Consider the following 24,099-nt stretch of genomic DNA (forward strand, 5'->3'; position numbering starts at 1 on the left):
GGTGGTATTTTCTTTATAATTATTATATCTTCTTGATGAAGTGACTTTTTTTATCAATATGTGTCTCTCTGGCAATAATTTTTACTTATATTTTTTCTGATAGCCACTTGAGGTCTCTCTTGATTTCTATTTGCATGGAATCTGTTTCTATATTTTCATTTTTTAACCTATGTTTTTCTTTAGATCCAAAAATGTGGTTTTTTGACAGTAAATAATCTGGTCATTTTGTTTGCTTGTTTTATCCTTCTTCCAATCTCTTTCTTTTAGTTTCATTTTCATTTAAAGTAGTTACTGTTAAAAAAGTTCACTTAGCACTTTACTATTTTTTTCTGTATGTTCTATAATAATTTTTGTTTATTGTTTCCTTCATTGTCTTATTTTGTGATTGACTTTCTATGGTATTGTTTTGACTTCCTTCTTTTTTCCTTTTGTGTATATTTTTGTCATTTGTTATTGCGGGGGTCCAGCCCCATGAGGGTTGTGAGATTTCCTGAAGGAGAGACGGATAGGCGAAGGATGAAAATATTATACTCGGACACCTGCTTCCTGAACAGATGACAATTTAATGTTAGCTAAGGTAAAGCTTTTATACCATTTGTAAAGGGGCAAGACAAAGAAAATTCCTTCACGTACATATCCTCTACAAGTTACCACCATCTAGTGGTCTTAGCAATAAACAAGCCAAGAACCCTGTAAACGTTCAGACAATGAGTCTTATTCATAAGGCCAAAGATGATAGTTTTAGTCCAAAGTCCCAAATTACAGTCCTTGAACTGTCTCCAGAAAGTTTATCAGTAGTCTTCCTTCTGGGGCTTTATGGCCTTCAGAGTTCTGTAATCGCCTTTCTTGTCCAGATGTCATTACTTTTCTCTTATCCTGCAGTGCTTGTTTCTAAAGAAAACTCAAAAGAAGCTTTTAGTAATGTTTCCCAGGCCCCCAAGGTTGCTTTCTGTCTTTAGCTAAGTTATCATAAAAGTGTCTGATTAGTATATTATGAGTTCAGTGAAAACCCACTCTATAAATGTTACTTAAAGTTTTAACTATAGAATTAAGTAAAAACCTTAATGATTAATCTTTATCCTAAGTCAGTGAAAACAGTGTTATAAATCACCTACATAACTCCTAGATAAGTGTTAGAACTTATAATGAATACATAATGGACTTACTACAAACTTGTGCTTCTAAAAAACCTTATGTCTAAACACTAAACTGCATAATTCTAAATCAAATAAGGAGTGAATATACTTATATCATTTTTTACTTAAGCAATATCTAGTAACTTATAACCAAGTGAAAGAAAGCATTTTTGATGTGCTTCAGAGTTTAACCCTTGCATATGTTAGAAAAGGCCAAACGGCATATTGGGAAATGGAAAAATGAACCATGACATTTCCAGATTAGCTGTGAATACTTCACATAAGCATACCATTTTCTTCTTCCATGACTGCACAGAATTTCTTTAGCCGTACCAACAGCAAAGACAGAAGACAGAAGGGCCTCGGCTGCCCGGACTCGCTTTGCGGCCAGGAGTCCTCAGCGCACCTGGACTTTGTCAATCAGGCGGGCCTCCAAGGCTGGCTCCCAACATGTTATTTTCTTAGTTGTTACCCTTAGGATTACAATGAACAACCTCAAATAATACAACAATCCAGTTTGAATTAGTATCAACTTAGCCCCTATGGTATTCAAAAACCTGTCTCTATATAGCTTTACTTACCTTCCTCCCTCTCATGATGTAGTTACTGTTACAAATTTCATTCCATGTATTATGTGTTAAATAACAGATTTATAATTAAATTATGTATTTATCTTTTAAATCAAAAAGTAAAGAGAAAGAGGAGTAAGAAACCAAAAATTAAAATGCCAGATTTTATATTTACTCATGTACTTACCTTTACTGGTGTTTTGTTTGTTTTCCCTGCATATGACTTTGAGTTACTGTCTAGAATCCTTTCATCTTAGTCTGAAAGATTTCCTTTAGTATCTTTGGGAGGGCAGGAATTACCAGCAGCATATTTTTCAAGTTTTTGTTTATCTAGAAATATCTTAATTTACCCTTCATGATTTTATCCCAGAGGTTGGGAAAACTGTATGTTAGGCCACAAAACAAGCATCAATAAATTTAAAATGTTTGAAATCATACAACATATCTTCTCTGACCAGAATTGGATGAAGCTAGAAATCAATAATAGAAGAAACCTGAAAATTAACTAATAAATAGAAATTAAACAATAAGTATGAACCACAATGAGTCAAAAAAAATACAAAGTAAATTATAAAATACATGGATAAACTTAAAGGGAAATATGGCACATCAAAACTTATGGTATGATGTATAAAGAGTGTTCAGAGAGAAATATAGAACTGTAAATCATATTTAAAAAAGAAATATCTTAAATCAGTAATATTTATATCTTGTGGTATTCGAAAATAAAGAGCAAATTAAACCTAGAGCTAGTAAAGAAAGGAAATAATAATGATTAGAGGGAAAAAAATATAGAGAATAAAGAAGCAGCAGAGAGAATCAATAAAACAAAAATTAGATCTTGAAAAGATCAACAAACTTGACAAACCTCCAGGTAGATTGACAGAAAAAAAACATTTAAGACACAAATAACTGAGATCAGAAATGAAAGCAGGCCATTACTGACAACCTTACAGAAGTGAAAAAGGATTATAGTCAACATTATGAAACATTGTTTGCCAAAGTATTAGATAAACTAGATGAAATTTGTAAAAGTCATAGAAACACACAAACTAAAACTGATTCAAGAAAAGATAGAAAATCTGCAGCATACCTGCAATAAATAAAGAGATTGCCATTGTCTGAATGTATGTGTTCCTTCAAAAACTGTATATTAGAATCTAAACATCAAGATGATGTTACTAGAAGGTGATGTCTGTGAGATGGGATTATGTCATAGGGCTTTTGGCCTTGTAAATGGGGCTAATGTTCTTCAAAAAGAAGCTTCAGAAGGCCGCTTCCCCTTCAACTCCTCTGTCATGCTTTTTTGATCTTTACAGCCTTCAGAACTGAAAGAAATCAATGTCTATTTATATTACCCAACCTAATGTATTTTGCTATCTCAGTCCCCAAAATAGAGATTAAATCAGGAATTCTAAAAAGAAAAAAAAACTCCCCTTCTTCCCACAAAAAGATCAGTAATAGATAGCTTCACTGATGAATTCTACCAAACATTGAAAGAATTGACGGCAATTTAGAGTTTGCGAATTTATATTTTATATAAATTTATCTGTGATGAGAATTTATAGTTTTAAGTGCATATATTAGATAGAAGGAAGGTTTAAAATAAATAATATAAATTTCTACTCTTAGAAATTAGAAAAAGCGGCCCGGCTAGGTGGCTCAGCCTATAATCCCGGCACTTTGGGAGGTCCAGGTGAGTGGATTGCCTGAGCCTGCGGGTTGGAGACCCGCCTGGACCTCATCTCCACAATAAATAGAAAGTTAGCTGGGTGTGGTAGCGCATGCCTGTAGTTCCAGCTACTTGGAAGGCTGAGGCGGAAGGATCGCCTGAGCCCAGCAGATCGAGGCTGCGGTGGCTGGGAGCGGCCACTGCACTCCAGTCTGGGCGACGGAGTGAGACTCCAACTCAGGAAAAAAAAAAAAAAATCAGAAAAAGCAAATTACTTCCAAAGTAGAAAAAAATACATGAACAAAAATCAATGAAAGAAAAAACAAACATATCATAGAATAATTTAAAAATCCCAAACTAAGTCCTTTTAAAAATTAATAAAAATAATAAACTCCAAGAACTACTGACCATGAATAATGAGAAAAATCACAAATTATCAATATTGAGAATGAAAATAGGGACATCGCTAAAGATGCTACAAACTATAGTAGGATGATAAAGGAGAGGAGAGTACGATGAATAACTTTTACCAATGTATTTTGACAACTCAGAAGAAATAGACTAATTCCTTCAGAAATAAAACTTTCTCAAATCAGCATATAGAGAATATTTGGATATTTTAAAGAAATTGGATCCATAAGTAAATAAGCTCTCTTACAAAGGAAACTCCAGTTCTTAATCACTCATTTTCCAAGTAATAAGAAAAATTAAAGAAAGAGTAGTTACATTATACTAAATATTTCAAAGAATAAAGAAAGGGATACGATTTCCCAGTTTCTTTTATGAGGCTAGCATGTTTCTGATACAAAAATCGCAAGGTCATTATGATAAAAGAAAATGCCAGAAAAAATATATCTTATTAATATGGCTTCAAAAATCCTAAAAATAATTTTGGCAAATCAACTTAGGAAAATATAAAAGGGTAATACATCATAACAAAATAGAGTGTATTCTAGCAATACAAATTTGTTTCACACTGGAAAATCAGTAATTTTAATTTAGAATATTAACAAGAAGATGGAGAAAACTATATGAGCTCATCATATAGAAGGTAACAATAGCATTTGATAAAAGTCAACATCCATGATAAAATACATACCAGAGAAACCTCATAAAACCCACATATGAAATAAAATAAAGTTCTGAATATAACTAGCTACATACAAAAATAAAACTGAACAAGCAAGTCCTAGTATACAAGATAATTGCAATCATTATATCCAACAAAAATCATATCTTGAATGCATGAAGAGGTTCTGCATATAATAAAGAGACAAGGCAACCCAATTAGAAAATGAACCAAAATCTCAAGAAGGAATTTACCAAAGAAGTTATAAAAATGGGAATAAACAGACAAAACTGAGCTAGAGTTTCTTTACCAGCATGAAAATGCAAATTAAAACCAAAATGCAAAACCTCTACAGGTTCACCCAAATAACCGAAATGACAGGGAGATTTAGAGAGAGAAAAAGAGGGAGGGGGAGGGGTAGTGTAGGCATTGGCATGGAGAGGGAGAGGGAGGGGGAGGAGGAAGGAGTAGTATAGACATTGATATGGAGGAACTGAAATTTTCATACACTTATGATGGGAGTATAAATTAGTGTCACAATATTGGGAAACCCTTTGGAAGTACCCACTAAAACATACTCTAGGATCCAACAACTTCGCTCTAGATTTATGTCCTGTAGAAATCCCTACATAACTGGGCATGATGGCTTACACCTATAATCCCAGCACTTTGGGAAGCCCAGGTAGGTGGACTGCTTGAGCTCAGGAGTTCCAGATCAGCCTGGAAAACAGATCTTGCCTCTACAAACACAGTTTTAAAAGATTAAAAAACTGCTTGGGCATGGTGGCATGCACCTGTAGGCTCAGCTACTCAGAAGGCTGAGGAGGAAGGATAGTCTGAGCCCAAGAGGTTGAGGCCGTGGTGAGCCGTCATTTTGCCACTGCTCTCCAGCCTGGATGACAGAGCAAGACCCCAACACAAACAAACAAAATCCCTACATATGCACACTGAAAGGCATATTGTATATGTTTATATGTTTATTGTATATATTTATAGCCAAATATATTTTCAGTAGCTGGAACAATAAAGTAAATGTTCATCAATAGTAAAATGGAAAAACCAAAGATGTTATATTTACTTAATGTGCAATATACACCAATGAGCAAAACCAAAACTTTTGCTATGGATGGACCTTACTATCGTCATTTTACAAGAACGCAAACATAAGAGAGTACATGGTGATTGGTTTTATTTGTAAAAAGTTCAAACACTGACAAAACTAATCTATGGTTGTTAGAAGTCATGATTGTCAGGGAGTAATCTGAGGACTTTTCTATTTTGTTTCTTGATCTGGGTATAGTAACATTGACTTTCGTCACTTGAATCTTAATTAAACTGTGCATATATGACTGAATATATCACATATATACTTTAAAATATATATGAGAATATATTTTTTAAAAGATATATTTAAAAAAAATACTAGTATATATTTACTATACTATAAAATACCATATATTTAAATATGCATACTTTAAATATATATATACTTTAAAAAATTGATAGTTCGCTTAAGAAATGTTTATGAATCTTCCTGTTTGTCAGGTGTTTCTTTGACCCTGACTTTGTGGAAGGTGATTCTGCCTTTTTTTTTCCTTCCTTTTTTTTTTTTTCCCTCCAGTAGGCATCAAGTGGATCCCTTGTCCTGCAAGAGGCTTAGGGGCCCAGACCTCCCACGTCCCGCAACACACCTTACCCACCGTCTCAGTCCACCCGGGCTCACCCAGTCACCTGACAGTTAAGAGGTGCGCGGTGCTGGGCGGGGGGGGATGAGGGGTCGGGGGAGGGAAGGGGGGCATGAGGGGGCGGGAAAGTCACCTCGCGCTCCCAACTGACCTCTGGCGGCCAACTGTCAGGATTCAGGCTGGATCCAGGACGACAAGCCATGTTGCGTGTCCTGCTTCTGCTCAGTGGGCTCGGTGGGCTCCGGACAGACAGTTGTAAGTTAGAAAAACCCTCCTCTCTGACCTCTGTCTCCAAGTTACACTGGATGCTTCCAGGGAAGTGCTTTCCTTTGGGGGTTCCACATTGCTGCCTTCCAACCAAAATTCCCATTGGATGAGCGGGGGTGGGGGGGTGGGGTTAGGGGGGGTCTTTCCCACATGTCCTGGAAGCCTCAGCAAGATAGGGGGTCCCATGACTTAAGTGGATGTCTCAAAGCTGAGGTTTCATATCCTGCTTTGCATTTACACAATGGTGAAGGCTGAAATCCAATTTCTGTATTCTCTAGTTGCAGGGCCCAGAGGAAATGAGTTTAATTGTACTTGGCTTGGGCCAATAGATAGACCCAAGGTCACCAGATTCTACCTATAGTGCAATATTCCTAAAGCATTATATTTCTTTCTTTCTTTCTTTTTTTTGAGTTGGAGTCTCACTCTGTCACCCAGACTGGAGTGCAGTGGCCGCTCCCGGCCACCGCAGCCTCAACCTTCTGGGCTCCTGCGATCCTTCCGCCTCAACCTTCCAAGTAGCTGGAACTACAGCCGTGCGCTACCACGCCCGGCTCATTTTTTTGATTTATTGTAGAGATGAGGTCTCGCCTACCCAGGTGGGTCTCGAACCCGCGGGCTCAGGCAATCCACTCACCTCAGCCTCCCAAAAGCGCGGGATTACAGGCTGAGCCACCGAGCCCAGCTTATTTATTTAAAAAAAAAAAAAGCAACACCACCACCAACAAAAAACACTTCTTGTAATTTTAGAAGAAAAAGATAGTAAAAATGAGAGGGGGTGGATACAATACAGATTATAGACACAGATGAGGAAATAATGAAGCTATGAAGTGATATGTATTTCTCTAATAAATACTTTACACCTTGCAGATTCTGACAGAATAGCTATGCAAATTATAGTTCCAGAGAAAATACGGTCAATAAAAAAAGGAGGATTTGAATCACAGGTAATTAATCACTGACACGTTCACAAGTTAAAAATCATACAAATATTTTGCTTCCTAAAAGGTAACTTATTTTTCATCCAGGCACACCTGCTGAATTCTATATTTTTACACAATTTTTCTTGAATGTAATATCCCTTTTGAAAATGAACCAGGTTTAACAAATGTTTTGTAAAAAATCATGGTGCAGTGATGCTGGATATCAAAGCCCCAAGACCACTTTCTCAACCCATTTCCTTCCTAGATGTCTTTGAGTAATCATTGACTCTGTCCTTGTAGATTTAGTTCTTACTCACCCACCAGTGTATTTTTGGAGGAACTTTTTTTTTCTTGTTGTTCAGTAAACCTAGGATTTCCTTATATGGAATGATGATCATTTGATTTAATGATGTGTTATATTAATGATTTTTTCCATCTTGATTACACATATGTTGATAACTAAGACTTTTTAATGCTATTTTAGTTTATCTTAGTTCAGGATTATTGTTCTTTCTTTTCCTTTGAATTACAGAGGTTCTTGTGATTTTTACTAAATTCTAGATTCTAGAATCATTTCTGAAGAAGTGATTCTAAATATATCATTTGTTAAAAAGACTGCATATTGACTTATGAAACTCAATACTTAAGTAAGAAAAAAAATGCAGTTTTTAATGGTATTTTAAAATAAAAATATTATAGGGATGCTGGATGAAAAAGTCCAAAGATTGAATGTGCAACAAGAGGACTACAATTAATAGTGTATTAATTAATTGTATTTAGGAGTTTTGCTAAATTAATGGATTATATCTGCTCTTGCCACAAGGGGAAAAATGGGTAATTATGTGAGATAACAGAAATGATAATATGTTCCACTGTAGTAGCCATTTTAGTATATATTTGTATTTTATAACATCATGTTGTATATTTCAAATATACACAGTAAAATATACTTAAGAAAAAAATAAGTTAAAATGCCTTTTAAAAATATACCTAAAGTCGAAATATTGAAAACTTTCCTCTAAAGATCAAGAAAGAGACTATTACCTTTTAAAATTTCCTATTGGCCTGGAAGTACTGATCAACACAATAAATTCTAAAAAATAAAATAGACATAATAATTGGAATAGTAGAAGAAATAACACTATCATTACTTTCAGATGAAACTATTGTATGCAAAATAAAATTCAAACTGGGAAAAATTAGAAATAATACAATAATTTTGCAAATTTTCTGGAAACAAGATTGAAATACAAAAATCAAATGTTTCTATTTTGGTAAACAAAGAATATAAAATGTAATTTTAAAAATATATAATTTATACTACATAAAAATCTAAATGTAGATAGATCTAACAAAGATAAGCAAAATCTCCTCACTGAAAAAAAAATGATAATAAAGACCACTGTAAATGGAGGAAATTAATGCAAGCTCATGGATTGGAAAGGCCCAATAATGTAAAAATGTCAGGGCTTCACAAATTGACCTATAGACCAGATTGTCCATTTGCCAGACAGTATTTTTTAATCATCATATTAAGAAAGTACAATTAGTATAGCATTTAAACTTGGAACCAATTTTTTTAAATCTATAAATATATATGTGCTGCCAGTTCCTTGCTTTTATGTATATATGGAGAGAGAGAGAGAGAGAGAGAGAAATTTAGTTATAGTCTGTCCATTTTAAACATAAGTTTTGCTGTATCCTCAAACTTTATTAAGCTAACACACTTATTGGTTGAAAATCAATTCATTTTTTATTATATTTTAATTCATTTTTTATATTATATTTCATCCATCATGTTTACTATGGAAGCCAATATTATAATATCAAATCATATTTAGATAATTAATTTTAAATGATAAATTTTTATCTTTTTATTGAGTGAATGAATGTGTTTTAGAATGTAGTTATTATTAATGTAAAATAATGATTACGTGTTCTAACATTTTTCTCTTGCATTTTTAATGTACTCTTCTGCAAGATATCCTACAAAATTGTCATTGCGGGGACATCATATACTGTGAATCTAATGCAAAAGTAGGTGATCATCATTATTTTATCAAGTGTCTTTGTTCTATTTGTAATTATTATGTGTAATTATTCACAATGTAATTATTTTGCATTTGAAAGTGTTTCTAGTTACTTGATAAATGTTAATCGCATTTATCTCTTCTATATACTTAACAAAGCCTTTTAGGTCAATGTAATAAATATTTAATTTGCCAGGCATGACCATGTGCCTGTAGGTCCACTTACTCAGGAGTGGGTGGAAGGATCACCTGAACTCAGTGGGTCAAGGCTGCGGTGAGCCATAATCATGCCACTGCACTCCAGTCTGGGTGATAGAGTGAGACCTCGACATCAAATATATATATTATAACATATATTTGAATTATACTGGAATATATATGTGTATGTATAAATGTATACTTGAATCCATAATACATATTCCTGGCTTCTTTGTTCCCATTAGCACCAGATTTCTCTTTAGTAATCCAAGAGGTTTCATGGAGGATGAATTTTGATAATTTTCTCTCTCTGGAAAAATATATATGGCTTGTTTTTGAGTTTCCTTATATTCATCTTATATTTCAAAGATCTTAGCAGATTCTTGGATGGCACAAATCATGACAAATTATTAAAATTTGTCACAATATATTAAGGACTCTACATAAAATTGTGGTTAGTCAAACTCAATCCTATGCTAAGTAAAGAATTTGGAAAATTTGGGGAAATTAAGCACAACATATTAAGAAATAAATAAAAATAAAAATGGAAATGGTTCTTTTTTAAATAATGAGACTATACTTCTATAAATAATGAAAGGCAGAAGTTTGCAACTGAAGTTGCCAAATCAATACAGAAATAAGAATCATGATGTTCATCTGTATTTGCATCATTTCTAGAATTCTTAGCTATAATCTTTTAACACAATAAATTTTGAAAATTATTTTCTATGTATAAGGTTGATGGTACTAGTTTGAAGGAATACATAGGAAAAAACCAACTTGAAATTACTTCTTCCTGAAAGAAAAAAAATGCAGCATTTTTGTAAAAAATACATCAAGAAAACCCAGATGGAATCTCACAAGCAAGTGCTACTTTATTTTTTTTGAATTGTAGGTAGTCCTGCTCATATTTTATTTTTTTATATTAAAGATGTGGTGTACGATTCAGGATTAGGTAGATAAATGGTCATCATACAGGTAAAGTTTGGGTCTCCCTTTGGTCCTCACTTCACCTGGTTTGAGATCCTGTACCCTTATTGATGTTATGTGGCCCCCCTTTCCTGGCAGTGTTCCGCTACTGCCAATCCTTTTCTTATAGTATTATGATTAATGTTCAGGGTCTGCTTATGAGTGAGAACATGTGGTACTCAGTTCTCTGTTTCTGTGATAGATCGCTCAGTATTATACAATCTAAGTCCATCCCAGTTGCTGTGAAGTTCCTAATTTTGTTCTTCTTTATGGCTGCATAATACTCCATCATGTATATGTATCACATTTAAAAAATCCAGTCTGTTTTTGATGGGCAGCACAGTTGGTTCCATGTTTTTCCTATTGTGAATAATGCTGCAATAAACATGCGTGTGCAGATATCTTTTTTGTAGAATGATTTGAGTTCCTATGTGTGTATTTCCAGAAGGGGGATTTCTGGATACTTTGGAAGGTCAATTTTTAGTTCTTTCAAAAACTGCCACACAGTTTTCCATAGAAATTGAACTAGTTTGCACTCCCACCAACAGTGTATAAGTGTTCCCTTTTCTCCATATTCTCGCCAGCATCTGTTGCTTTTTGAGTTAGTAACAATGGTCATTCTGAGTGGGGTTCTGTGGTATGTCAGTGTGGATTTGATTTGTATTTCTTTGATGATTAGTGAGGCTGAGTATTTTTTCATGTATCTGTTGGCTGCTCGTATGTCTTTTGGGAAGTGTCTATTCATATCTTTTGCCCACTTTTTAATGGGGCTGTTTGTTTTCTTTTCCTTTGATGTGTCTGAGTTCCTTGTAGATTCTGGGTGTTAGGTCTTTGTCAGTTGTACAATTGGCAAATATTTTTTCCCATTCTGTAGGCTCTCTCCCTGCTCTCTTGATGGTTTTTTTTTGCTTTGCAGAAGATTTTCAATTTGATGAGGTCCCACTTGTCTATCTTATCTCTTATGGCATGGGCATTTGGGGTTTTGGTCAGGAATTGGTTGCCTGTTCCATTTTCCGTGAGGATGTCTCTTGTGTTTGCAAAGATTCTTATAGATTGAGATTTTATGTTTAGGTCTTTGATCCATTTAGAGTTGATTTTTGTGTATGGTGATAGGTAGGGGCCCTGTTTCAATTATCTGCATATGGTAAGTCAGTTTTCCCAGCACCATTTACTGAATAGGCTCCCCAGTGGTTGTTGGTGGAGGTTTTATTTAATATGAGTTGGTTGAGAAATTGAGGTTTTTGCCTTCAGGATCTCTATCCCATTTCATTGGTTTATATGTCTATTCTTGTCCAATACCAGGCTGTTTTGATTATTGCAGCCTTATAGTAAAGTTTAAAGTCTGGAAGTGTGATACCTCCCGCTTTGTTTATTTTGCTGAGGATTGTTTTGGGTATTTTTGGTCGTTTATGTTTCTATAGGAATTTCTGTATTGTTATTTCCAGGTCTGAGAAGAATGATCTTGATAATTTAACAGATATTGTTTTGAATCTGTAGATTGCTTTTGGTAGGATGGACATCGTAACAATGTTGGTTCTTTCAAATCGTGAGCATGGAATATCTTTCCATTTGTTTGTGTCTTCTTTGATTTCTTTGAGCAGTGTTTTTTATTTTTTGTTTTAAAGGTCTTTCACCTTTCTGGTTAGGAACAGGCCAAGGTATTTCTTTTTTTTTTTTTTGGTGTGGCTATTGTGAATGGGATTGTGTTTTTTATTTGGTTCTATTCCTGTTTGTTGTTAGTATCTAAGAATGCGACTGTCTTTGCACATTTATTTTGTACCCTGGCTCTTTGTCAAAGTTCTTTTAGTGCAAGGAAATCTTTGACAAATTCTCTTAAGTTTTCAAGGTATAGGATCATATCATCAGCAAAGAGGAATAACTTAACTTCCTCTTTTCCTATTTGGATACCCATGATTTCTTTCTCTTGTCTGATTACTCTACATAGAACTTTCAACACTATGTTGAACAGGACAGTTGAGAGAGGGCAGCCTTGTTTTGTTCCAGTTTTCAGGGAAAATACTTCCAATTTCAGTCCACTTAGTAATATGTTGACTGTGGGTTTATCCTAGGTGGCTATTACTGTTTTGAGGTATGTTCGTTCCCCTATGCCTAGGTATTCGAGGGTTTTCATCAAGAAGTGATGCTGAATTATATTGAAAGCTTTTTCTCCATCTAATTATATAATCATGTGGTTCTTGTTTTTGCATTTGTTGATGTATTTAATTACTTTTATCGTCTTGTGGATTTGATCCAGCCTTGGTTATGGTGGATGATTTTTGAGGTGTGTTGATGGATCTGATTTGCTAGAATTTTGTTGAGAATTTTGGCATCTAGCTTCATCAGGGAAATTGGCATGTAGTTCTCTTTCTTTGTTGGATTTTTACCTGGTTTGGGTATCAATATGATGTTTACTTCATAAAATGATTTGAAGAGAGTTCTGTCTTTCTTGATTGCCTGGAATACTTTCAGTAGGATTGGTATCCACTCCTACTTGTGTGTTTTGTAGAATTCTGCTGGGAAACCATCTTATCCAGGGTCTTTTTTGTAGGTAGATTTCTTATGACAGAATCAATTTCCTGGGTTGTTATTTGTATATTTAGGGTCTCAATTTCTTCTTGTTTCAACCTGGGGAAATTGTGTGATATCAGAAACTCCTTCACTTCATTTAGGTTTTCAAGTTTGTTTCCATACAATTGTGCATAGTAATCTCTAATAATCTTTTGTATTTCTTCAGGGTCAGTTGTGACTTGATCTTTTGCATTTCTACTTGTGTTTATTTGAGCTTTTTCTCTCTTCTTTGTTGGTCAGTCTGGCTAGGAGTCCAAGAATCTTACTTATCCTTTCAAAGAGTCAGCTTTTTGTTTAATTGATTTTTTTCTATGATATATTTGTCTTTTGTGTCCCATATTTGGGCTCTTATATTGGTTATCTGGATTCTTAGGGTTGTGGTGGTCTTGCTTTTTCAGCTCCTTTAGGTGATTTGTTCAGCTATTAACCTGTTCTCTTTCTATTTTCTTGACATGTATTTGTAGAGACTTATATTCCTCTCTTATTTATGCCTTAATGGCATCCCAGAAGTTTTGGTAAGATGTTTCTTCATTTTCACTTCTTTCCAGGAATCTTTTAATTTCTGTTTAGATTTTTATGTTGACCCAGGCGTTGATCAGCATTGTGCTGTTTAGTGCCCATGTCTTTGTGGGTTTGGGGGGAATTTTGTAGTTGTTTATATTTATTTTTATACCACTGTGGTCTGACAATGTGCATGGCAGTATTTCAATCTTATGAAATTTGTTTATCCTTGATTTATAGCTGAGGATGTGGTGGATCTTGGCATACATTCCATGTGTTCAGTAGAATGTATATTCCATGATTTTTGGGTGGAGTGTTCTGTTGGTATCTATTAAGTTCATTTGGTCAAGCATCAAGTTGAGGTTCCAGATCTCTTTGTTGATTTGTTTGCTTCGATGATCTTTCCAGAGTTGTTAGTGGGTATTTAAGTTCCTGGGTATTATAGTATTAGAGTCAATATCTTTTTTAGTTTACTTAGTAGCTGTTTTAAAAACTGGTTATCCTGTGTTTGGTGCATATATATTTAGGATGGAAATTTCTTGTTGATGAATTGAACGTTTTATCATTACGTAGTGGTCTATATTTTTTTTAATTTTTGATAGCTTAAAGCTTTTTTGTGATATTAAAAACATGAATCTTGCCTTTTTTATGTTCTATTCATCTGAAAATTAGTTTTCCATCTTCTGGCTTTGAGTCTGTGAGTGTCCTTTGAAATGAGATGTGTTTCCTGGAGGCAGTTTGCCATTCTTTGTCTTTGGTACATTTAGTCTGTTCACACTCAAGCTGATTATTGTGATATGAGAGTTTATCCCTGTGATGAGACTCTTATAAAGTTTGTTGTTGTTGTTGTTGTCATTTGTTTGCTTATTTTTTTGTTAGTTTTCTTTTGTTCTTTTGGTTGATATATGTGTGTTTTCAATTTTGTAGTCATGGTCATTGCTGTTTTGATTCTGTTTTCCCCCATCCTTGGGAAATGTGTGGTTCTTTTTTTTTCTTCTTTCTTCTGTGCTTAGTAACTTCTTAAGCATCTCTCATAGAGCTGATCTGGAGGCAGCATAAACTCTAAGGGATTGAATGTCTGGGAAGGACTTTAATTCTCCATCACTGTTGAAGCTTAGCTTTGCTGGGTAGGAAATTCTTGGTTGGAATTTTCTGTCTTTTAGAACCTTGAAGATTGAACTCCAGTCTCTTCTAGCCTGTAGTGTTTACTTAGATAAGTTTTCTGCTATTCTAACTGGTCTTCCCTGGCAGGTACTCTGACCTTTCTCTTTCACTGACTTTAGGATATTCTCTTTTATGCCTACTTTGTTTAAGCAAATTACTGTGTGTCTAGGAGTTGGTCTTCTCTTTTGATGCCTTGCAGAGGTTCTCTGAATCTCTTGTGTTTGGATGGTCATTTCTCTGATGAAATGTGGGAAGTTTTTTTTGGGTGAATTAGATCAGGATTCACCTGAATTCATCTGCTGCTGCTAGTAGGTCTCCCATGTGAATTACCTGTGTCTGTGCTTGGTCCAGTGTGGGGGTGGGGTGTTTGTCTCACCAGAATCATGCTCTTGAAGTATCCTCTCTGGCACAACAATGGTCACTCTCAGAGGGGTGCTGAGATCACCTTTCATTTCAGATGCAGGTGGCTAAGAATTGGGCAAGCTAAAACAGGTCTCTACCCCATCCCAGGACAGAGAAAATGGCAGAGATCTGTGTCATCTTCTCTGGCAGGGCTCAGCTTCAGGTTTTCTTCCCATGCTTTCTCCACAGTCCCTGTTGCCAATGCCGGCCTGTTGCTGGTGGTGGTGTGGACCAGTGCCAGGTACTGAGGGACAGCTCATCTCTGCTCCCTTTTCTAAGAGATGCTCTGAGAATGGCAGATGTTCTTGCAAACTGGGAATGCTGATTTCAAAGCAGTGGTAAATTGCAGTTGCTTCTTCAGGGGAGCCCTGGGAGCTAGATCCTGTGTCTCCCCTTGGTCATACATTCACTCACCTACACACCCACACATGCAGATTAGTCCTTATGAACACTCACCCGTGCAGAGACTCTCACACTCACACTGGCTCCATAACCTCACACTGGTTCCATAACCATCTTGTCCCAGGCTGACAAGTGCTACTTAAGAATGCCATATGATGAGCCTGAGAATGTTTAATATAGATTGAAATATGTGAAGTATAATTAGTTAGAAATATAAGAAAATGTGTATTAAGCTTTTTTATATTAGAAAAAAGTATAGATATACAGTACCATTAGTGAAGATGTAATTGATGAATCACATATTATATATCATGCAAATAATGTGGTTCTTGCACATAATCTCTCAAAAGACATTTACATAAAAATCACATTCTAGAACAGAAGATCTTTTGATTTTGCTCTAATGCTAAAGACTGTTGCCTCGAATAATATGCACTTGTGCTAAGGATCAGAAGACATTAGACTCTCTATTCTTCCATTCTTTTTTTATTATAAAGATGTGGAGTACAATTCAGGGTTAGGTATACAAGCATTGATTATGCAGGTTAGGATGCAGAGGAAAAGGAACGCTTTTACACTACTGGTGGGAATTCAAACTAGTGCAACCTCCCTGGAAGACAGTGTGGCAGTTTCTGAAAGAACTGCTATTGTGAATAGAACTGCAACAAACATACGTGTGCAGGTATCTTTTTTGTAGAATGATTTGACTTCCAATGGGTATATTCCCAATAGGGCAATTGCTGGGTCACATGAAAGGTCAATTTCTAGTTCTTTCAGAAACTGCCACATTGTCTTCCAAAGAGGTTGCACTAGTTTGCATTCCCACCAGCAGTATAGAAGTGTTCCTTTTTCTCTGCATCCTTGCCAGCATCTGTTGTTGTGTGTTTTATTAATGATGGTCATTCTTACTGGGGTTAGGTGGTATCTTAATATGGTTTTGATTTGCATTTCTCTGATGATTAGTGAGGCTGAGCACTTTTTCATGTGTCTGTTGGCTGCCCGTATATCTTCTTTTGAGAAATGTCTATTCATGTCTTTTGCCCACTTTTTAATGGGACTGTTTGTTTTTTCCTTTTCAGCACATTTGAATTCCTTGTAGATCCTAGATGTTAGGCCTTTGTCAGATATACAAATGGTAAAAATTATTTCCTAGTTTGTGACTGTCTTCCTGCTCTCTTGATGGTTTCTTTTGCTTTACAGAAGCTTGTTAGTTTGATACGGTCCTACTTGTCTAACTTATTTCTTAAGGTATGGGCATTTAGGGTTCTGACTAGAAATTGGTTGCCAGTTCCAATTTCCATAAGGGTGTCTCCTGCGTTTTCTAAGAGTCTTATAGTTTGAGGTTTTACATTTAGGTCTTTGCCATTTAGAGTTAATTTTTGTGTATGGTGATAGATAGGGGTCCTGTTTCAATCTTCCGCATGTGATCACTCAGTTTTCCCAGCACCATTTTCTGAATAGGTTCTCCTCTTCCCAGTGGTTGTTGTTGGACGCTTTGTCAAAGACGAGTTGGTTGAGAAATTGAGACTTTGCTTCCGGAATTGCTATCCTGTTCCATCAGCCTATGTGCCTGTTCTTGTACCAAGACCAGATTGTTTTATTTACTGTAGCCTTTTTAAAAAGTTTGAAGTCTTGAAGTGTAATACCTCCTGCCTTGTTTCTTCTGCTAAGGATTGTTTTGGCTATTCGTGGTCATTTATGTTTCCATATGAATTTCTGTATTGTCATTTCCAGGTCTGAGAAGAATGATGTAGGTGACTTAATGGGTATTTCATTGAATCTGTAGATACGTTTGGTAGGATGAACATCTTAACAATGTTGTTTCTTCCTATCCATGAGCATGGCCTATTTTTCCATTTGTTTGTGTCTTCTTGAGCAGTGTTTTGTAGTTCTCATTGTAAAGGTCTTTCATTTCTCTCTAGTTAAGAAGATGCCAAGATATTTCTTTTTAGGTGGCTACTGTGAATGGGATTGTGCTTTTAATTTGGGTCTTTGTCTGCTTGTTGTTGGTGTATAAGAATGCAACTGTCTTTTGCACATTTATTTTGTACCCTGAAACTTTGCCAAAGTCTTTTTTCAGTGCAAGCAGGTTTTTTGTCAGACTTTCTTGGATTTTCAAGGTATAGGATCAACAAAGAGGGATAACTTGACTTCCTCTTTTCCTATTTGGATACCCCTGATTTCCTTCTCTTGTCTAATTGCCCTATCTAGGACTTCTAACACAATGTTGAGCAAGAAGGGTGAGAGGGGACAGCCCTATCTTGTTCCAGTTTTCAGGGGAAATGTTTCCAGTTTCTGTCTATTTAGCAATATGTTAGCTGTTGGTCTGTCATAGATGGCATTTATTATTTTGAGGTATGTTTCTTGGGTACCTAGGTGTTTGAGGGGTTTTATCAAGAAGTGATGCTGGATTTTATCAAAAGCTTTTACTGCATCTAATGATATAGTCATGCTGTTCTTGTTTTTACATCTGTTGATGTATTTAATTATGTTTATGGTCTTGCAAATGTTGAACCAGCCCTGCATCCTGGAAATGAAGCCTACTTGGTCATGGTGGATGATTTTTGATATGTGTTTCTGGATCTGATTTCCTAGAATCTTGTTGAGGATTTTTTCATCTATGTTAATCAGTGATATTGACTTGTAGTTCTCTTTTTTTGTTGGAGCATTACCCAGTTTGGGTATCAGTATGATGCTAGCTTTTTAAAAGGATTTGGAGAGAATTCTATGTTTCTCAATTGCCTGGAATACTTTCAGTAGGATTGGTATCAGCTTCTCCTTGTACTTTTTGTAGAATTCTGCTGGAATGCCGTCTGGTCCAGGACTTTTTTTTGTAGTAGTTTTGGGGTGACAGAGTCAATATCCTGAGTTGTTATTGGTCTATTAAAAGTCCTAATGTCTTCTTTTTTCAACCTGGGGAGGTTGTGTGATGTCAGAAAGTCCTACATTTCATTTAGGTTATCAAGTTTTGTTCCATATAGGTGTACATAGTAGTCTCTGATAATCTTTTGTATTTCTTTGGAGTCAGTTGTGATTTGATCCTTTGTATTTCTGATTCTGTTCATTTGGGCTTTTTCTCTCTTTTTCTTGACCATTCTGGCTAGTGGTCCATCAATCTTGTTAATTCTTTCAAAGAACCAGCTTTTTGTTTTGTTGATGTTTTCTATGATATTTTTGTCTTCTATGTCCCTTATTTGGGCTCTTATTTTGGTGATTTGAATTCTCCTGCTAAAGTTGTGGTTTTGGTGGTCTTCTCTTTCCAGCTCCCTTAAGTGATTTGTTTGATTCTCCACTTGTGATCTTTCCATTTTCTTTCTGTGTTCTCATAGAGATATAAATTCCCCTCTTAGAACTGTTTTCATGGCATCCCAGAGATTTTGGTATGATATTTCTTCATTTTCATTTGTTTCCAGGAATCTTTTAATTTCTGCTTTGATTTCAGTGTTGACCCAGTAGTTGTTCAGCATCATGCTGTTTAGTGTCCATGTCTTTGTGGGCTTTGGGGAAATGTTGGCGTTGATATTTATTTTTATTTCACTGGTCTCAGAAGGTGCTTGGCAAGGTTTCAACCCTGTGGAATTTGTTTATGCTTGATTTATGGTCAAAGATGTGATCAATCTTGAAGTATGTTCCATATGGTGATGAGTAGAATGTATTTTCTGTAGTTGTTGGGTGGAATAATCTGTAGGTATTTATTAAGTCCATTTGGTTGAGTGTCAAGTTTAGGTTCTGGATCTCCTTGTTGATTTTTTGCCTTAGTGACCTATCTAGGGCTGTTAATGGGGTATTCAAGTCCCCTGCTATATAGAGTTAGAGTCTATATGTTTTTTTAGCTTACTTACTAGTTACTTTATAAGTGCTGGTGCTCCTGTATTGGATGCATCTATATTTAGGGTGAATGTTTCTTGTTGATGGGTTGAACCTTTTATCATTATGTAGTGTTCTTTTGCACCTTTTTTAATTTTTGATACCTTAAAGGTTGTTTTGTCTGATATTAAGATAGCAACTCCTGCCCTCTTTTGTGATCCATTTGCCTGGAAAGTTGTTTTCCATCCTTTTACTTTGAATCTGTGTGCATCCCTTATGTTGAGATGAGGTTCCTGGATGCAGCAAATAATTGGGTCATGGTTTCTTATCCAGTTTGCCATTCTGTGTCTTTTCAGTGGGCATTTAATCCATTCACATTCAGGCTGATTATTGAAATGTGATTGTTTATCACTGTCATAGGTTCTTATAAAGTTTTTTCTTTGCTTGTTTTCTTTTGGTTTTGGGGTTAATGTATATGTGTGTTTTCAAGTTTCTTGTTGTTCTGTATTCTCTGTTGATTCTGTGCTCTGCTGTTCTCTTGGGAAATATGTGGTCATTCTTTTTTTTCCTTTCTTCTGTGCTTAAAATCTTTTTAAGTGTCTCCTGTAGAGCTGGTCTAGAAGCTTCATATTCTCTTGGGGTTTGAATGTCCAAGGAGGATTTTAATTCTCCCATCACTGATGAAGCTGAGCTTGACTGGATAGGAAATTCTTGGTTGAAATTGTTTATCTTTGAGGACTTTGAATATAGGACTCCAGTCCCTTCTTGCTTGTGGTGTTTCTGCCAATAGGTCTGCTGCTATTCTGATTGATTTTTCCTGGTAGATAATCCGATCTTTCCCTCTTTCTGTCTTTAGGATTTTTTTGTTTTGCCTACTTTGTGTAGGTGAACTACTATGTGTCTAGGGATTGGTCTTCTCATTTGATGTCTTGTGGGGGTTCTCTGTATCTCTTGTGCTTGGCGGTCACATTTCTGGTGAGATGGGGAAAGTTTTCTTGGATTGCCTTCTGAAATACTTGCTCCAAGTTGTTCTCCATTTCCCTTTCTTCTTTTGGGTTACCAATCAGGCATAGGTTCAGTCTCTTGATATAATCACACATCTCTTGTAGGTTTTCTTCTTTCTTTCTGAGACTTCTTTCTATGTTTTTTACAGATTAGGTTTAATTCCATGTTCTAGTTTTTTGGGGTTTTTTTGAGTTGGAGTCTCACTGTGTCGCCCAGACTGGAGTGCAGTGGCCGCTCCCTGTCACTGCAGCCTCAACCTGCTGGGCTCCAGCAATCCTTCCGCCTCAGCCTTCCAAGTAGCTGCAACTACAGGCATGTGCTACCACATCTGGCTAATTTTTGATTTATTGTAGAGATGAGGTCTCGCCAAGTTGCCCAGGTGGGTCTTGAACCCGTGGGCTCAGGCAATTCACTCACCTCAGCCTCCCAAAGCATGAGATTACAGACTGAACCACTGAGCCCGGCCATGTTCTGGTTTTTAAGGTTTGAGATTCTTTCTTCAGTTAGATTAATTCTGCTTTCCATGCTTATCATCTTGTTATTTCCTGGATGAAATTGTTCATTGCCAAAATCTCTGTTACAAGTCCTTTCATTGTTGCATCTTGTCTTTCTTGAGTCTTAATCACTCTTTCCATCCATTCCCTAACCCCTGTTGTATTCTGTGTCAGTTGTTGGTGACTTCCATTGTTTGAACACCAAGTTCTGATTTTTCAGGAGTTTTGTCATTGGTATACTTGAAATTGCCTGTGGTTTTCTTTTGGTTTTTTCTCTTTTGTGACAGATCTCTTGTTTTTCTCTTTAGCTCCATTATTCAGTGTCAGTGGACAAGGCTTTCCCTTCTGATATTTGCACAGCCCTCTGTTCTTCCCTGATCTGTGCTCTGGATTTGTTCTATTCTGAAATAGGATAGTGAATGGGAAGCTTTGCTATCTCTTGTTGTTATTGAAAGTCGAATAAAGTAGGGGATGGGGTGCTAGGATTCAGAAACTACTTGCAAATTACAGTGTTCACTTATTCTGGTGTGTATTCCTTGAGACCCACTCCCTATCACCATTCTATATGACTATACAAAGCAGAAACCAGCACAAAAAACAATTAAACACTCACACACAGACATACACACACACCCCAAAACAAACTAGAATAACAACAAAGTTAAAAAAAACAGACAACAAAAAAACCACATAAACAACACACACACACACACACACACACACACACACACACACACGCCTAGCACAAAGTAAATGGAGAAGAAAAACAGAAATACCAGAATAAAAAGGAATTCAAATTGAACACTCACACATATATTGACACACACCTTGAAGTAGAAAGCATGAACATTAAAAAAAAAAAAAAAACACAGAAGAACAAAGAGCAAGAATAAACCAACAGCCAAATTGAAAGATGAACACTCAATCGTTCACATACACACATAAACAGAAATCAACAAATAAAAGAGGAAAGAAACAGAAAAAGAAAAGAAAAAAATTTACGGGGATACAGATCAAACCCTCACATACACATTCACGCACAAAGGAAACATATTTAAAAAATAGATGAACTAATAAACAGGCAAAAAAACTTTTTTTAATAAAAAAATTTAAAATTAAAAATAACCCCTGCCCTCTTGTGGCAAGCTGTGTAATTGTTCCTCTAATCAGGTCTCTCCTGCATAGATGCCTCTTTCACTGCCTACTCAGTGTCCAGAGCTGGGAAGGGGATGGGGCAGTGGAGGTGGGTGTGGCTGCAGTCCTCCCCTCGCACTTCATATTGTCAAGGAGATCTTCTCCAGTGGGGTGGTGCGGGATTGTCGCTTTCCCAGGTATGTACTCACAGAGGGTGTCCCAGCCAGGCCTATCCTGGAATGGAGTTCTTCTATTGTAGCTGATGTCTAGGCTCTGTTTGAGTTTGTTCCTCTCTGTCATGGTCCAGCTGTAGAGGGTCTGATGCTCAAAGGATTGCAGGGAAGGAGGGGGTTTTGGTCAGCCCGGGACTTAACACTGATCTCCTTGTAGGCCTTTCTCGTCCTTTTCTGGTCATACTCTTTGTCCCGCAGCTGGATCAGGGCAGGGGGTGGGGTGCCTGGGACTCAGCACTTGTCAGGTCCCTCTGAAGTTTGTGCTTTCAGGATATTCCCCCATGGGTCACAATCAATCCCTGAGTAGTTGATCCACTAGCCGCAGAGATAAGGTCTTCCCGCCCTGCCTTCAAGATGGAAGTGGGGTGTCTCTCCTGTCCTCCACCATGGGACTCCACCTCTGGACTCCCTCTGCAGCCTCCGCTGCCAGTGCCCTGACGGGCACTGAAGTGGTGAAGCAAAGCCTGGAGCTGGCAGTCTCTCCTGCTGCAGTGGTGAGGCAGCAGGAGAGCCTCGGGCATAGTCTCTGCCTGCCTCTTCTTCACAGGAAAACTTTTCTCCATTTTTAAAAAATTGGTGCTCAGCTTCTGTGACCTGGGAAGAGCTTGGGACCAAGCAGAGAAGCTGCAGCACCAGCTGTTGCACCAGGGCCCTGGCCACTTGCTCATGAGCCCCCACTTAGTCAGTCTCTCCCAGCATTTTCTTCCCAGGAAGGGTTTTGTTGATCTAAAAAAAAAAATGGCACTCGGCTTCTGTGTCCAGAGAATCGCTAGGGCCCAAGCCCAGCAGCTGTGGCACCAGCTGCTGCACTAGGAGGGCCCTGGTTGCTAGCTCCCTAGCCCACACACAGTCAGCCACTCCCATTCTTCCATTCTTTTTTTTTGAGTTGGAGTTTTACTGTCACCCAGATGGAGTGCAGTGGCCGCTCCCAGCCACTGCAGTCTCGACCTGCTGGGCTCCGGTGATCCTTCCGCCTCAACCTTCCAAGTAGCTGGAACTACAGGCGCGTGCTACCAACACCCGGCTAATTTTTTGATTTATTGTAGAGATGAGGTCTCGCCAAGTTGCCCAGGCGGGTCTCGAACCCGCGGACTCAGGCGATCCACTCACCTCAGCCTCCCAAAGCACGGGATTAGAGGCTGAGCCACTGAGCCCGGCCCATCCTTCCATTCTTAAGGCACGATTCTTGTCTAGATTCTGTCTTGGTTTGCACAATCTCACCTGTTCACTCTTTCAGCTGAAGCACCAGTCTTTGTTTATACTCCTTTGATTATTCCCATTAAAGCAAGCATCAGTAAATTTGTATGGAAAAGACCAGGTAGCAAATATTTTAGACATGAGTTCCATATATTCTCATACACTGCTTCACTCTGCTATTGTACAAGCAGCCATAGCATATGCGAATGAATGGTGTGGCTATGTTGTAATACTACTTTATTTAAAAAAAAAAATAGTGGGCTTATTTGTTCTATGGCCATAATTTGTTACCCTATTTTTAAAAGTGTAGTACTGTATCAAAAATCATTAATATCATTTATCAGTAATTTCTATTTGTTGTGAGTGGTGATGGAAATTGGTGAGTAATTTTCCCCTTTTCACTATCAATTATCTTTTTAAAATTGTGTAAAAATATTTATTGAATAATATAATAAACAAAAGTAAAAAGACATAAAATATACCTATGCAGTTAAGTGAGTAGTTATGAAGTTACATGAATAGTACTCTCTGACTTTAAATATACATTGGCTGCACTGCTGACATACAGATGATTGTTTATTGACTTGTGTATGTTAAACCTTTCTTGCATTCCTGGGATAAAAATAAAACCCACTTGATCATGTTTGATTATTATTTATGTGTGCTATTGAATTTGG

General features: G+C 36.7%; 1 protein-coding gene across 1 annotated transcript in view; it reads left to right on the plus strand.

Moving 5' to 3' along the window:
* The first annotated feature begins 6,297 nt into the window (after positions 1–6,297).
* The window catches only part of ADAM2 (ADAM metallopeptidase domain 2), a 110,564-nt gene continuing 92,762 nt past the window's right edge, over positions 6,298–24,099 (plus strand). The window contains exons 1-3 of the mRNA XM_008061856.1: positions 6,298–6,386; positions 7,266–7,342; positions 9,300–9,355. Coding sequence (XP_008060047.1) covers positions 6,332–6,386; positions 7,266–7,342; positions 9,300–9,355 — 188 coding nt within the window. The 5' untranslated portion in view covers positions 6,298–6,331. The remainder of the gene's footprint in view (positions 6,387–7,265; positions 7,343–9,299; positions 9,356–24,099) is intronic.

Source organism: Carlito syrichta, unplaced genomic scaffold, assembly GCF_000164805.1.
Source record: "Carlito syrichta isolate Samal-C Ts95f unplaced genomic scaffold, Tarsius_syrichta-2.0.1 Scaffold305630, whole genome shotgun sequence".
Taxonomy (NCBI): Eukaryota; Metazoa; Chordata; class Mammalia; order Primates; family Tarsiidae; genus Carlito; species Carlito syrichta.